The 12,379-nt window shown below is 51.7% G+C and overlaps 5 protein-coding genes across 5 annotated transcripts; 4 read left to right on the top strand and 1 right to left on the bottom strand.

Moving 5' to 3' along the window:
- Positions 1-22: 22 nt before the first annotated feature.
- Positions 23-3,151, top strand: IAR55_000797 (multiple RNA-binding domain-containing protein 1; the record flags this gene model as incomplete). The annotated part of the gene is made up of 6 exons (XM_066943930.1): positions 23-36; positions 587-827; positions 898-1,269; positions 1,329-1,763; positions 1,822-2,744; positions 2,809-3,151. 6 exons carry the CDS (start codon positions 23-25, stop codon positions 3,149-3,151), a joined length of 2,328 nt encoding a protein of 775 aa, XP_066805131.1.
- Positions 3,152-3,379: 228 nt separating this feature from the next.
- Positions 3,380-4,039, bottom strand: IAR55_000796 (uncharacterized protein; the record flags this gene model as incomplete). Its single annotated transcript, XM_066943929.1, has 3 exons — positions 3,380-3,508; positions 3,586-3,666; positions 3,767-4,039. The coding sequence occupies 3 exons, from the start codon at positions 4,037-4,039 to the stop codon at positions 3,380-3,382; spliced, it is 483 nt and encodes a 160-aa protein (XP_066805130.1).
- Positions 4,040-4,449: 410 nt separating this feature from the next.
- IAR55_000795 (uncharacterized protein) lies at positions 4,450-6,339 on the top strand (the record flags this gene model as incomplete). The annotated part of the gene is made up of 9 exons (XM_066943928.1): positions 4,450-4,527; positions 4,596-4,704; positions 4,788-4,812; positions 4,937-5,134; positions 5,269-5,692; positions 5,759-5,981; positions 6,048-6,127; positions 6,192-6,224; positions 6,316-6,339. The coding sequence occupies 9 exons, from the start codon at positions 4,450-4,452 to the stop codon at positions 6,337-6,339; spliced, it is 1,194 nt and encodes a 397-aa protein (XP_066805129.1).
- Positions 6,340-6,912: 573 nt separating this feature from the next.
- On the top strand, positions 6,913-9,302 carry IAR55_000794 (uncharacterized protein; the record flags this gene model as incomplete). The annotated part of the gene is made up of 7 exons (XM_066943927.1): positions 6,913-6,966; positions 7,167-7,302; positions 7,425-7,460; positions 7,521-8,230; positions 8,332-8,542; positions 8,606-9,183; positions 9,258-9,302. The coding sequence occupies 7 exons, from the start codon at positions 6,913-6,915 to the stop codon at positions 9,300-9,302; spliced, it is 1,770 nt and encodes a 589-aa protein (XP_066805128.1).
- A 436-nt stretch (positions 9,303-9,738) lies between these two features.
- IAR55_000793 (uncharacterized protein) lies at positions 9,739-12,158 on the top strand (the record flags this gene model as incomplete). The annotated part of the gene is made up of 6 exons (XM_066943926.1): positions 9,739-10,261; positions 10,426-11,114; positions 11,260-11,489; positions 11,599-11,740; positions 11,898-12,038; positions 12,126-12,158. 6 exons carry the CDS (start codon positions 9,739-9,741, stop codon positions 12,156-12,158), a joined length of 1,758 nt encoding a protein of 585 aa, XP_066805127.1.
- Between the last annotated feature and the right edge of the window lie 221 nt (positions 12,159-12,379).

Here is a 12,379-nt window from a genome sequence, read left to right as displayed (position 1 = left end):
AGAGTAGATCAACGATGTCGATATGATCACACTTCAGTGAATTGCACCGGTGGTCTCTGTGTCAGGATCCGCGACCTGGCAACTTGCCTCTAGAGCTCTCTGGTGAGGCAAAATCGCTGTACGACCAAAGGGTAGTAGACGACAAAACCTCGAAGATTCGGTGAATCGGCGTTGTGTAGATACAGCTAGGGATAGGCACCGAAGTGGCAGTCAAGCGGTATGAGAAGGTTTTCGGAAATTAGCTCTCTGAAAGTTATCACCGATTTGGTCGAACGAGTGTGTGCGCTCGGACAAATGAGGGGTCGGAATAAACCTTTCTTTTCCGTTTCATTCGCTACCGTGGGAAGATACAAAAGTTGCAGCGCTAGCAGCTAAACAGCCGGTGGCCATTTGACGAAGATTTCTGTTGACAAGTTAGTCTGCACGATCAAGTCCATTACCAGAGAGCGACCTCACTTCCGTCAGATACTTTCAACAGATACAGAAGCTGAGGAATCAGTCCAAGATGTGAGACCAGCTCAAGAACGTCGGAAGTGCTTCCAGTATACAGGCGAACTGACGTCTTGTCCTGTCCCGTGAATTATAGGTCCCGACTCATCTTCCTCAATCTACCCGCGACAGTCACACCGGAATCATTCAAAGCCACTCTGCTCTCCCCGTCATCCTTGTCGAGCACAACCATCACGGACACGAAACTCGTGCCGAAGCGAAGATTCGCGTTTGTAGGCTACAAGGATGTCGAAGATGCCAAGAAGGTGAAGGAGTGGTTCGATGGGACGTTCGGGTTCGGCGGAGGGAAAGTCAAAGTGGATTTCGTGAGAGATGATGTGAGTCTCGCCCAAAACCCCTCTGCTAAACAGCCAAGGAAAGTGCTAATCTCTTGCGATGTGCTTGTAGCCCCTTGCACCCAAGAAAGGTGCTCGGAGGGATGATAAGCCCAAAGCTGCCACTGTCACTGCCACGATCACCGACGCACTACCCGCTGCTGGACCTTCGAAACGACTCCAAGAATTCATGGAAGTCATGAAAGGTGCCGACGGCACGTCCACTACCGCTATCGCCTCATCATCTACCTCCGCCGCTACTGCTGTCCCACGTGATGCTGGTTGGATCGCCGATGGCTTGAAGAAGGATAAGCAAGAGAAGAGCAAGAAGGGAAAGGAGAAGTCCGCCGAGCCTGAGGTAGCTGAAGAGATCGACGACGATGCAGCTTGGTTGAGAAGACGTCAGACTGCTTTAGAATCAGAGGGAGAGGCTGGAAGCTCTTCAGTAAGTTGAGTCGATATGACGATTCCCCGGACCGGTAGCTGATACATCTGTGTCCATAGGGACCTCAGCTCAGCGCAGACGAGCAACTCATTCTATCCACTGGCCGTCTCTTTGTCCGTAATCTGGCATTCATAGTCTCCCCAACGGACCTGTCTTCCCATTTCTCGACTTTCGGTCGAGTAGACGAAGTCCATCTACCCGTCTCGCAACAGACAGGCGATCCACTAGGCACAGCTTTCCTTCAATTCCACGATCCAGCCGAGGCTCTACAGGCATACAAAACTCTCGATAAGACGACGTTCCAAGGAAGGCTATTGCACGTCTTACCGGGAAGAGCTAAGCCAGGTCAAGATGGGGCGGGTGTACAGGGAATAGTGGATGGGAAGGTTCTGGGGAAAGCGGCGGAGACAAGAGGGGAGGTCAAGATTGGGGTGGATGCCAAGAGAAAGGAGGAAAGCTCAAGGGGAGTCAATTGGGCGTCATTGTACATGAATGTGAGCGACTTGGTGTTTCCATCCACGGCAATGGTGCAGTACTGACAATGCGTTGTAGAGTGACGCTGTGGCGGCTTCAGTTGCGTCTAGAATAGGTGTCGCGAAATCAGAACTGTTGAATGGCGACGATGGAAACGCAGCTGTCAAGCTTGCTCTGGCCGAGACGGCAGTCATCGAGGAGACAAAGAAATACTTTGAGGACGCAGGTATCGTCCTTGACTCTTTGCAACCAAGAGTCCCTCGATCGCAAACCACCATACTTGTCAAGAACATCCCATACGGAACGACCCTTCAATCCCTAACGGATCTCTTCGCTCCCCACGGTACTCTCACGCGGGTACTTCTCCCTCCCGCAGGAACCCTTGGCGTGGTCGAATTCGAAAACTCGATGGACGCCGGACGAGCCTTCAGAGCTCTCGCATATAGGCGATTGGGAAATGCTGTGCTGTATCTCGAGAAAGGACCTGTGGGGATGTTCAAGGCTGCTTCGACAACAGCTCCGACAACCACACAGGCCAAAGCCGCCGAAGAAGGTCGATTACTCGCCGAGAAGGTTTCGGCTCTTCCTGAAAACCCTGATCCCTCAGATGAAGCAGGATCGACCCTCTTCCTCAAGAACCTCAACTTCTCAACGACGACCGCTCAATTGGGCGTTCTCCTATCTTCCCTACCGGGCTTCTCATTCGCTCGAGTTCAAACGAAACCTGATCCGAAACGCGAGGGCGAAAGATTATCGATGGGATACGGGTTTGTGGGATTCAAGACGAAGGATGCGGCCGATAAGGCTTTGAAAGGGTTGGAAGGGTTTGAAGTGGACGGGAAGAAGCTGGAGGTCAGATTCGCGCAGAGAGGCGTGGAAGAGGATCGGAAGGAGGACAAGAAAAAGTCTGGAGAAATGGATGGGAAGACGAAGAGCACCAAGGTATTGGTCAAGAATTTGCCATTCGAAGCGACCAAGAAGGAAATCAGGGATTTGTTCAGGTAAGTTGGATTACCTCGAATGACTATCAGGTGCGATGAGCTGATGGCTATCTGGGTGACACAGTGCATACGGACAATTGAAATCTCTTCGACTTCCTCGTAAATCGACTCTCAATGCCACCGGATCCCAATCGACCAGAGGATTCGCTTTTCTGGAATTCACAACTCATGCGGAAGCGCTTCGAGCGATGGAAGCCCTCAAACATACCCATTTGTTAGGGAGACATCTGGTCTTGGAGTGGGCAAAGGAGAATGATGAAGTGGACGTGAGTAGCCTGAGAGAGAAAGTTGGAAGGGAAGTGAGAGGTCTGAAAGAGGGTGAAGAGGGCCGAATAGGGAAAAGAAGGAAGCTGGATCTCTCTGGTGGAGGAGACAAACAGGATGATCTGGATGGCTTGGAAGTGTAGTCACGGCGACTTTGTCAAGTGAGATCATGGTCGTGGCGAAGGAATGGGAGTGGTACGGTTTTACGATCTGTCATATGCATGTTGTCTGAAGTGCTATTAGTTACAATGTGAGATTATAGCGGCACTATGCATACTCGAGCCTTTGAAGGTCTGACGGGCATCAATCCTCTTCCTATATATAATGTTGAGTATGCGGAATCGGCAAGACCGTTTTGATCTCAGATGAACTCAGTGCTTCTTCCCCGATTCAGATTGAGAAGTGTTCAACGGGATCTCGCTCCCTTTCTCACCCTGTTTGCCAGGAGGATGAGACTGGTCCGCATTGGCCGGTGATCGTTTAGTAAAGTTCTTCCCGCTCTAAAAACACAAGGTTGACAGTCAGCGCTGGACAGATAAGAATTTTGGGACATTAGGGTATGTGGACGGTGACTGACCTCGCTCTCCACTTGTTTAGCAGAAGTTTGTGGATTGGCATCCTGGTTGAATGCTGCGTCTGTATGTGCTACGTCGTCTGTCTACCAAGCGTGATAAGACAGGCTATGTCAGCGATGGTGGAACGGTAATCGGATACGATCGGTGATCGATTAGAGAGGGTCTCGAAGGACGTCCACTCACTCCAGCCCCTGTACTACCCGCTTCATCGCTATACAACTCCTTCTTCCCATGATCACTGGCATATCCCCGCCCCACGGCGAAAGGCGCAGGACACCCGTTCAGAGTCGTCGATCTCACACTGCGACTGGAGATGGTACGTGACCGGAGTCGGGAGGGTCCAGCAGAGGTCGTGAATGCAAAGGTGGACAGTTCCACAGCTGCAGGTCCAGCGGGTGGAGGGATGAGTGGTGTTCGAGCGAGATGGAGGAAGGTCCGTTTGACAGAGAGGAACATTGTGTGTGTGTGTGATAATGTGTGGCGGTGGGTAGAGTATATGCGTTGAAGGAGTGTTTTGTCAATCTGTACTCTTGCGTTTATATAACGGTTGTGTGGAACAGAACAATCAGATGATCCTCCAATACGATATGTCGTTCAAAACCATCACCCAGTCCAAGACGCCAGAACCGCAATCGAGTGACGTCAGTCGCGTGCGGTTGCGTTGTGATCGGAGTTTGCCCCGGATGTGGCAGTGGAGGGAATTCCATGTCCCCGACCTGAATGAAGTAAGGCGCGTATTAAGCAGCAGTAGTTCGCGCTTGGGATGACTGGAATCTGGTCCACGTTACTCGTATAGAAACATAATAGTTCATCTCTTTCCTTTTCTGTCACTTCCACAATCTCAAACAAAAGGTCAGTCAAACACAATGTCATCGAGAAGGATCGTACTTTCGATCACGACGTTACTGGTCCTGGCCACCGTAGTCTATGCCAAATCAACTGTGGTCAGTTGGATCCCGTCCCCCTTTGTGTGAGACGTGTCCATCTGACGTCCGCTTGCGCTTACGGATAGGACCAGAAACGATTCATCGCACCGACTACTTCCCATCATGAGTCAACGACAGGCATGAAGAAGGTGTTCGCGGCGCTGTTTCCGTTCGAATCGCCCGCTTGGAACTCTGGTGAGTGGAAGGCCTACTCCGACATGAGAGCTGCAACAGTGAGATGTCAATGGGGATCTTGGCTGATGAGCGAGTCGGGATAGTCCTGGCCACATTTTACATCTCTTCGTGAGTGTCGTTGAGGGTTTACAACTTTAATCGCACCAGTCTCCCGATGCAATCACTCCCAACCAATACCAGATGGAGCCTAGCCGTCACATAGTAACAACGATGCTGATCTTTTCCTCATCAGAATCCCAAACTTCATCCTTTTGGCCGTACCGGCAACACTCGACCCCACGTCGCTCAATACGATGATTGCCTTTGCGACCGGTGGCTTACTGGGTGACGTCTTCTTGCATCTGGTACCCCATTCGTTCTTTGGGGAGAACCATGACGAGTCGGGAAGCAGGACGATGATCGTCGAGGAGAAGAGGAACATTGTCATCGGGTGAGCCTCTACTGCCCTCCTTTTCCTCCCCGTGTCAAGTATGGTACATCGGCGTGAGGGTAGCACCTGCGTGAAGGCATCGCTATTGGAAGGGTCCCCCAACGCCTCAACATATATTGACGTCCCGTCTGCAGCGGCGCAATCTTCCTCGGTTTTGCGGCCTTCTTCGTCCTCGACAAGACCATGCGAGTCCTCAACTCTTCTGCCGAAGGCGGAGACTCTCACGGTCACGGTCATGGTCACTCCCACTCTCTCACACCTTCCACCGCCCAATCCACCTCGGTTGCCGACTCCAGATCCTCCGCATCAAATGAACTTCGATCCCGAAAGTCACCTTCGGATGTCACTTCCATCACGCCTCAAGCGCCGTCCGACGAGAAACATCTCGATTCGCCCGCACCCAACCCTTCACTCAAGCTTTCAGCGTATTTGAACTTGTTCGGCGATTTCACGCATAACATCACAGATGGACTGGCTATGGCTGCGAGCTTCTACTCGAGTCCTGCTCTTGGAGCTGTGACCACGATCGCCACATTCTGTCATGAGATTCCGCATGAAGTGAGTTTTGATGAGACGCATTCATGGATGCCTCACTTGTCCTGTCGCTAAGTGCCGGGTTTGTAGATCGCCGACTATTCCATCCTGATCAAGTCCGGTTTCACCAAAAGGCAAGCGATGGGTTCTCAGTTCTTCACAGCGGTAGGAGCCTTCGTCGGCACCTTTTTGGGAATCTGGATCGCCGAGACTTCAGGAGCAGGCAACAAAGAGGTAGTCATCAAGGTCGGAGAAGGTCTGTTCGGGACAAGTGTCGGAGGAGGAGAACTGGTCATTCCCATGACTGCTGGAGGTGTGTCTAAATTGCGATATTTCGGGATGAGTGAGCGTTTGCTGACCAGGGTCATCGTGTAACTAGGCTTCCTGTACATTGCAAGTGTCAGCGTGATCCCCGAATTGCTAGCCGAGTCGAGAAGCGGAAAGCAGGCTTTAAAAGAGGTGAGCCATGGCGGCCCGCATGACAAGGACGCAGATGAGCTAACTATCAGCTGTAATCTAACAGTACGCTGCTATGGCATTTGGGGTATTCTGCATGGTGAGTTTGCGAATCATGGGAATCATCCATGAGGAGTTCTTGCCACGAGGGGTCACGCTGACGAGGCAACCTTTATACCTTGTCCACTCAGGCTATCATCGCATGGAACGAGTAGATTGTAGACGGTGCATTGTAGGGGGCCAGTCGACCATACGCAGTCATGCATCGAAATGCATTGTTGTTGTTGCTGCTACAAGTCATGTTTTGTTTTTCTTTTGATCATCGGGGTCGATGCCGTTGATTCTATTTCATTGATGCGCGTGCGTCATCCTCCTCCAAGATGTTCCAGACTCTTTTGCTGCTTTGGATCAATTTTGCCACATTCGTCGCCTCTCTCTCCTTTTTTATTTGTTTACCTGTAGTGCGGTTTGCCCCACCTTTTCGCTCATTCCTAGCGCTCATTTTTAGTGCGTCATCCCCGTCCGACACATCCTTCTCTCTGTCTCTCTTTCTCTGACTATTGTCCGTTCCACAGCTTTCCGTCTTCATATCAACGCCTTTCGAGTCAATCGACAACAGCTTGAGACAGCAGCAACAAACTTCTGAGACTGATCGTTCGGTATCTGATCAACAGACTGCATCCGCTATTTCCCGACTCTGCCTCGAGCAAACAGAGCACAAGCAACAAACACTTTGACCGATACCATCGCTTCAAACGTCAACAATCCGAATACACCAATAATCAACAATGTCGACGGATCACCATTTGGCCACTTTCACCTGGGGACCAGGAGCACAGACCGTGAGTGTCGCTGCAAGGACACAACACCTTTCAGTATGACGTGCAAAGAGGTGACAACACTGACATCGTTATGTTTATCGTGCTTGCTCGCCGTCTTTGCTCATCCCTCGACTCATCACAACATCCGAACGTGTCCAATCACCCTATCTCGCTCCTGATACTCAATCCTTCACATTCAATTTTCTCTTCTACTCGATTAGGTCTACGTTGCTGGAGGTTTCAACAACTGGTCCGCCGATGCTACGCCCCTGCACAAGCAACCCGACGGAAGTTTTGCAGCTGAGATCCCTTTGCCTTGGGGTGAGAAGCAGGCTTTCAAATACGTGGTGGACGGAGGTAAGCGCCAGTCTTCATCGTCTCTGATACATCAAGTCAATCACGATCAAGCTATGCGTTCCGAGCGCGATTGATGCTGGTCGAGATCGAAGAATCGTGCTGATGTTGGTTCGCGTTGACAGAGTGGAAAGTGAGAGAGGACGAAGCCAAGGAATGGGGTAAGTCATCTTCCCAATATCCCTCTGTAGAACAATGGCTCATTCGACTGCTACTCCCAGATGCCGCTGGCAACATGAACAATGTCTACACCGCCCCTTCCGCTGCGGTTGCTGCCCATTCCACCTCGTCTTCTCCAACCACCTCCAAATCCGCCGACGGCCCAACCACCAAGGAAGAGTCCACACACACCTCGACTGTCCCTCCTACGACCGTTCCCGATACCCCTGCCCCCGCGCCCGCTGAGAGCAAGACTGAGCCCTCGACTCTCATCGCCTCTTCTGCACCTGGAACCGCTTCCAACCCCAACCCTCTCCTCTCCCTCGGTGGTCCCATCAGCTTTGGCGAAGCTAAGCCAAAAGCAATCACTAGTACCACCCGAACCTCACCCACTACCACTACCAGCACCTTGCCCCCCACCACTTCTGCCCCCACTGCGCCTGCGCCTGCGTCCACCTCCGCCGTTGGTGGCAACGAACAACAAGCCGCCGCCGCCTCTGCCGCCACCGTAGCTCTGCCCGCTGCTGCTGCCCACCAAGCGAACCCCGAGGCTACCAAACCCCTTTCGGAGGAGTCTATCGCCGTTCAAAGGGCCAAAGTCGCCGCACACTCCAATGTCGGTGAGGCACCTACCAGTGACGAAGCTCCGGGCCTCGCAGAGAAGGCTGCTGAGTACGGAAGTGCCGCAATGGCTGCTCTTGGTGCTGCTGTTGGAGGTGCTGCTGCAGTGGTCGAACGTGCTACAGGTGTTGACCTCACCCATTCCAGCCCTGTAAGTGCGAAGAAACGTTGCCCTGATATATTTAGGTCTGGTGCTCGGTGTGCTGATGAATAATCAAGGAGGGCACTGACATAACCTCACCCTCTCAACAGCTCTCCGTCGAACAGGCGAAAGCGCAGGGTATCGATGTCAAGTCATTGGAGAAGGTCGACGGCGCTACAGACACGACATCTGCAGTTGCTCCCCCTTCTGCAGCGGTTCTTGACACTTTCGACGAGAAGATCCAGGAGTTGAAGACTGACTCATCAAAGGACACCACCGGTGTTGCCAGTGTCCCCCTTCCCAATGGCGAGCCTCCCAAGAGTGTGTATATGAGCATCCACTCAGCTAGCGACTGAACGGCGCTGACAACCAGTTGCTGTACAGCCTCCCTTCCTGGTCCCGACACCATCAACCTTGACGGAAAGAAAGCTGATGAGAAGCGAGAGCACGATATCCCTGCTCAGGACGAGACAAAAGACAACCACACCCACGTCCCTCAACCGGTCTTCACGACTATCTCTCCCAAGGACCCTAAGAAGGACCGTACTCTCGCTTCCACCGACGTCTCATCCGATACCGCGGGTACGAAGCCCATCTCTGACAGCCCGGCTATAGACCTCAAGGCCGAGAAGGCGAAGGCTGAGGCCAACCCCGTTGGTAACGCCACAGTCCCTGCTGCCGACGAGAAGAGAATCTCACCCGATACCCCAGCCAACAACATCTCCAAATCGGCTCCTACCGCATCAGCTTCTGCGCCCACGCCGGTTCCCGTTTCCGAGGTCCCTCCTGCTACTCCTGCCAAGACCGCCCCTCCCGTCCCTGCATCCAACGGGGTGGTCGCGGCTGCCACTCCCAGCAGTGCTACCTCCACTCCTGCTTCTACACCTGCCAAGTCAACGCATACCAGGGATACTACTGCTAGCTCAGACGTGAAGAAGAGGAAGTCAGGAATCTTTGGCAAGGTGAGTGGTGGACTGTTGATCTTGTGGCATGACAGCTATCAGATTGTACTGACGAGCAACTCTCTACATGATAGATCAAGCACGCCTTCTCGCCCAAAGACAAGGAGAAGTCCAAGTGATCAGACTGCGATGTTTCGTTTCAATCTATACTAAGATACCCGAAAGAGCCTCCTCAAAATAGTACTGGATATATACAAATCAATCTTTAATCAGCGAGACCGTGTGCAAACGAAAAGTCTTGCTTGTGCGTGTTTTGATCGTGTTTGCTCAAACCCTTCTTGGTTTCTTTTCAGGTAGATCTAGCGTTAGTTGTGTGAGGGGATAGTGGACGCTGGAGAAGCTGTGCGGAATGATTATAGATAGCCATGTGAGAGGGATGCTGAAAGTGATGTATGGATGTTTGGTTGAGTATCAAAAAGTTCAGACCTCCACCGCAAAGTTGGCTTCGAGTGGATTGTAAGATTTCACTTTCCGTAGGATTGGAACATACATTTCAGCAGCGTCACTTTTGCTTACACCTTTGCAGCTCTCACATTATCGGTTGGGACGACCATTATGGCAACCACGGCAGAAGCACCGGCTGGTGCGAGTGCTACCAAGACTGTCTCGCCAGCTTCAGATGTAGCGTCCCAACCTCAAGCTCAAGCTCAATCTGTCACTCCTACGCAAGGTGGTAAACAACCTATGACTGCTGGTCGAGCTCGGCATCTCGCCAATGTCAAGAAATACGGACAGCCCTTACCTATCCAGATCATCCAAGACCAGCGGTTCAGCACCAACAACCGTAAGGAAGGAAAACCGACTGATGAGACGGAGAAGACACACATATCGTTCCTGTCGAATTTCATTCCTTCGATCTTATCGACCTCGGCAGGAGGGGCAGGAAGCAGAACGAAGACGATCATCGAGTATCCTGTATGTATAGGGACGTTCGATCCTGTCACTCGGAGCGTGTGGGTCGAAGATGAGGGGAGTAAGGAGACGTTGTTCAACAAGGGTTTCTTTGGGAAAGGGAGTTTGAGCAGGAGTGAACCGAGTTGGAAGCAGAGAAGGGTGGATCTGCTGAAAGGCGGTGGCAGTGAGTCTCCTTCCTTCCGTCCTTCCTTCCTGCCTTCCGTCCTTCCTTCCTGCTATTCTGCATTCCTTGATTCAATTCATCTGCTATTCCGTATAGCCATAAAGCTCAGCATTCCACATGATCCGCAAGAATTACGATGCTGACTCATTGCCATCATCTCACAGCCCTCGCTGCTGAACAGATGAGAGAACAACGACGGATCGCTCGACGTCAATTCAAAATTGACAGAGCGCAAGCTATGCTAGCAGCCGCAAAACAGGCAGAGGAGATCATAAAATCCTCCGCTACCACCACCACCACCATTACTACTTTCGATACCCTGGTACCACCTGCGTCTGGACAGTCCCCTTCGGCATTGGGAGCTGAAGCGCAAGGAGAAGAAGAAGAAGCAGAAGCAGAAGCAGAAGAAGAAGTGGATGGCCAAGTACCCGCTCGACCTTCCTCACCTACTCCTTCGACGAGCACTACAATGACAGGAGGGACATTCGACCCGACATCACTGACCCCTCAGACGTTCCTGGTCAGGCCTACTAGACCCGATCAAAATAGGAACAGAGGACGAAAAGCCTTCAAAAGAAGACCCGCTCCCCCACCTCCGACTGCGCCCGCTATGAGTGCAGACACCACCAGTACAGATGGACCATCTACCAGTACGGCACAGATACCCACGGCCGTCGCGCAAGATACCTCAACACAGATTGTCGTGGAGGAGGATGATGAGGATGAGTTGGGGGAGGAGGATCTGTTCGATGAGAGTTTGGTCGAGGAGATGGAGCATTTGCAATTGTCGCTGGAGGAGGCTATGTTCCTTTCGTTCGGATTGGGAGTGTTGAAGATCTACGATCCTGTCACGGTGCGTATTTGATGCCCATTCGGACACGTCCAAAGCAGACCACCATCAGAATTCGTGACCTCAGTACCAGCACTCTCTTTTCACCACTCCATCCGTTCCGATCACAGATACGGTGCTGACCCTTCTTCCAATTCGTGATGATCAGGAGACATACCCACCTCTAGGACCCGCTCTCTTATCGCTCCTCCTCACCCCACCTTTCGGCACCTCCCTCGCACTCTCCACTCCTACCCCGCTATTACCTGACGATCCCGTCATGGTGTCGTACGTCGCATATCATCATTTCAGATCCCTCGGCTGGGTCGTCAAAGACGGTATCAAGTTCTGCGCAGATTGGTTGCTTTACAGAAGAGGGCCTGTATTCTCACATTCTGCGTGAGTCTCGCTCCATCTCGTCGAGTCACCATGGTCCACCCCATCACGGTACACTATCGGTCATGTACTGACAACGATCCATGGCTTCCTGGGGCCACGACGTACATAGCTTCGCCTGTATCGTCATACCCGTATACGAAGATGGTCAAGACAGAGTCTCGTCGCCGTACGGTAATCAAGACTGGTACGAAGAACGAACGACTTGGAAATGGATCAATACCGTCATGCGGGTCAATGCCTTGGTTCAAAAGGTCAGTTTGCGCGTCCTGATTCCCATTCCCATTCCCAATCCCAATTCATCCTATCGTCTCTACTACCCGCCAAACTTCCACAAGACATGGTGTCAACTCAATGAGAGTCGAGGCTGATATTATGTGTTTCTTGTGAATGCGCTCGAATGATGATCAGACCGTCATCGCTGTGTATGTGACCATACCTGCGTTGTCGTCCTTCCCTTCTGGCAGTAAACTCGCCAATGGAGCTCTTGATCCGACGAAAAACAATTTCGGCAGTTTGTTAAGACGGTATACCGTTCGAGAGGTTTCTTTGGTGAGTACAACAAAGAACAAAAGAATCCTCTGTTCTCGAGGTCATATGCGCGAATGTGGAAAGCTGACCGTCTGTATGTCGGTGCAGACACGATTTGGAGCTGCTCGACGACGAGATTAGGTACGGAATCCCTGACTCTATCATGACAGCTGCATATTCTCATCTTGTACAGTATTCATGTATGCATACAACCCGTGCAGCAGAATATGATGAGGGCCACAGTATCAAATACCACGAAAACTAAATATCATCAACGTAGCTTGCAGAGATGCCCAAATGACAAGATAAGATCATTGGCTATCTCTCAAATCCAGTTCCCAAATCTTGTTCCACCAATCTAT

The sequence above is a fragment of the Kwoniella newhampshirensis genome, chromosome 2, assembly GCF_039105145.1.
Source record: "Kwoniella newhampshirensis strain CBS 13917 chromosome 2, whole genome shotgun sequence".
In the NCBI taxonomy this organism is placed as follows: domain Eukaryota; kingdom Fungi; phylum Basidiomycota; class Tremellomycetes; order Tremellales; family Cryptococcaceae; genus Kwoniella; species Kwoniella newhampshirensis.
The sequence above is the reverse complement of the archived record's forward strand: the minus strand, read 5'-3'. Positions and strand labels throughout refer to the sequence as shown.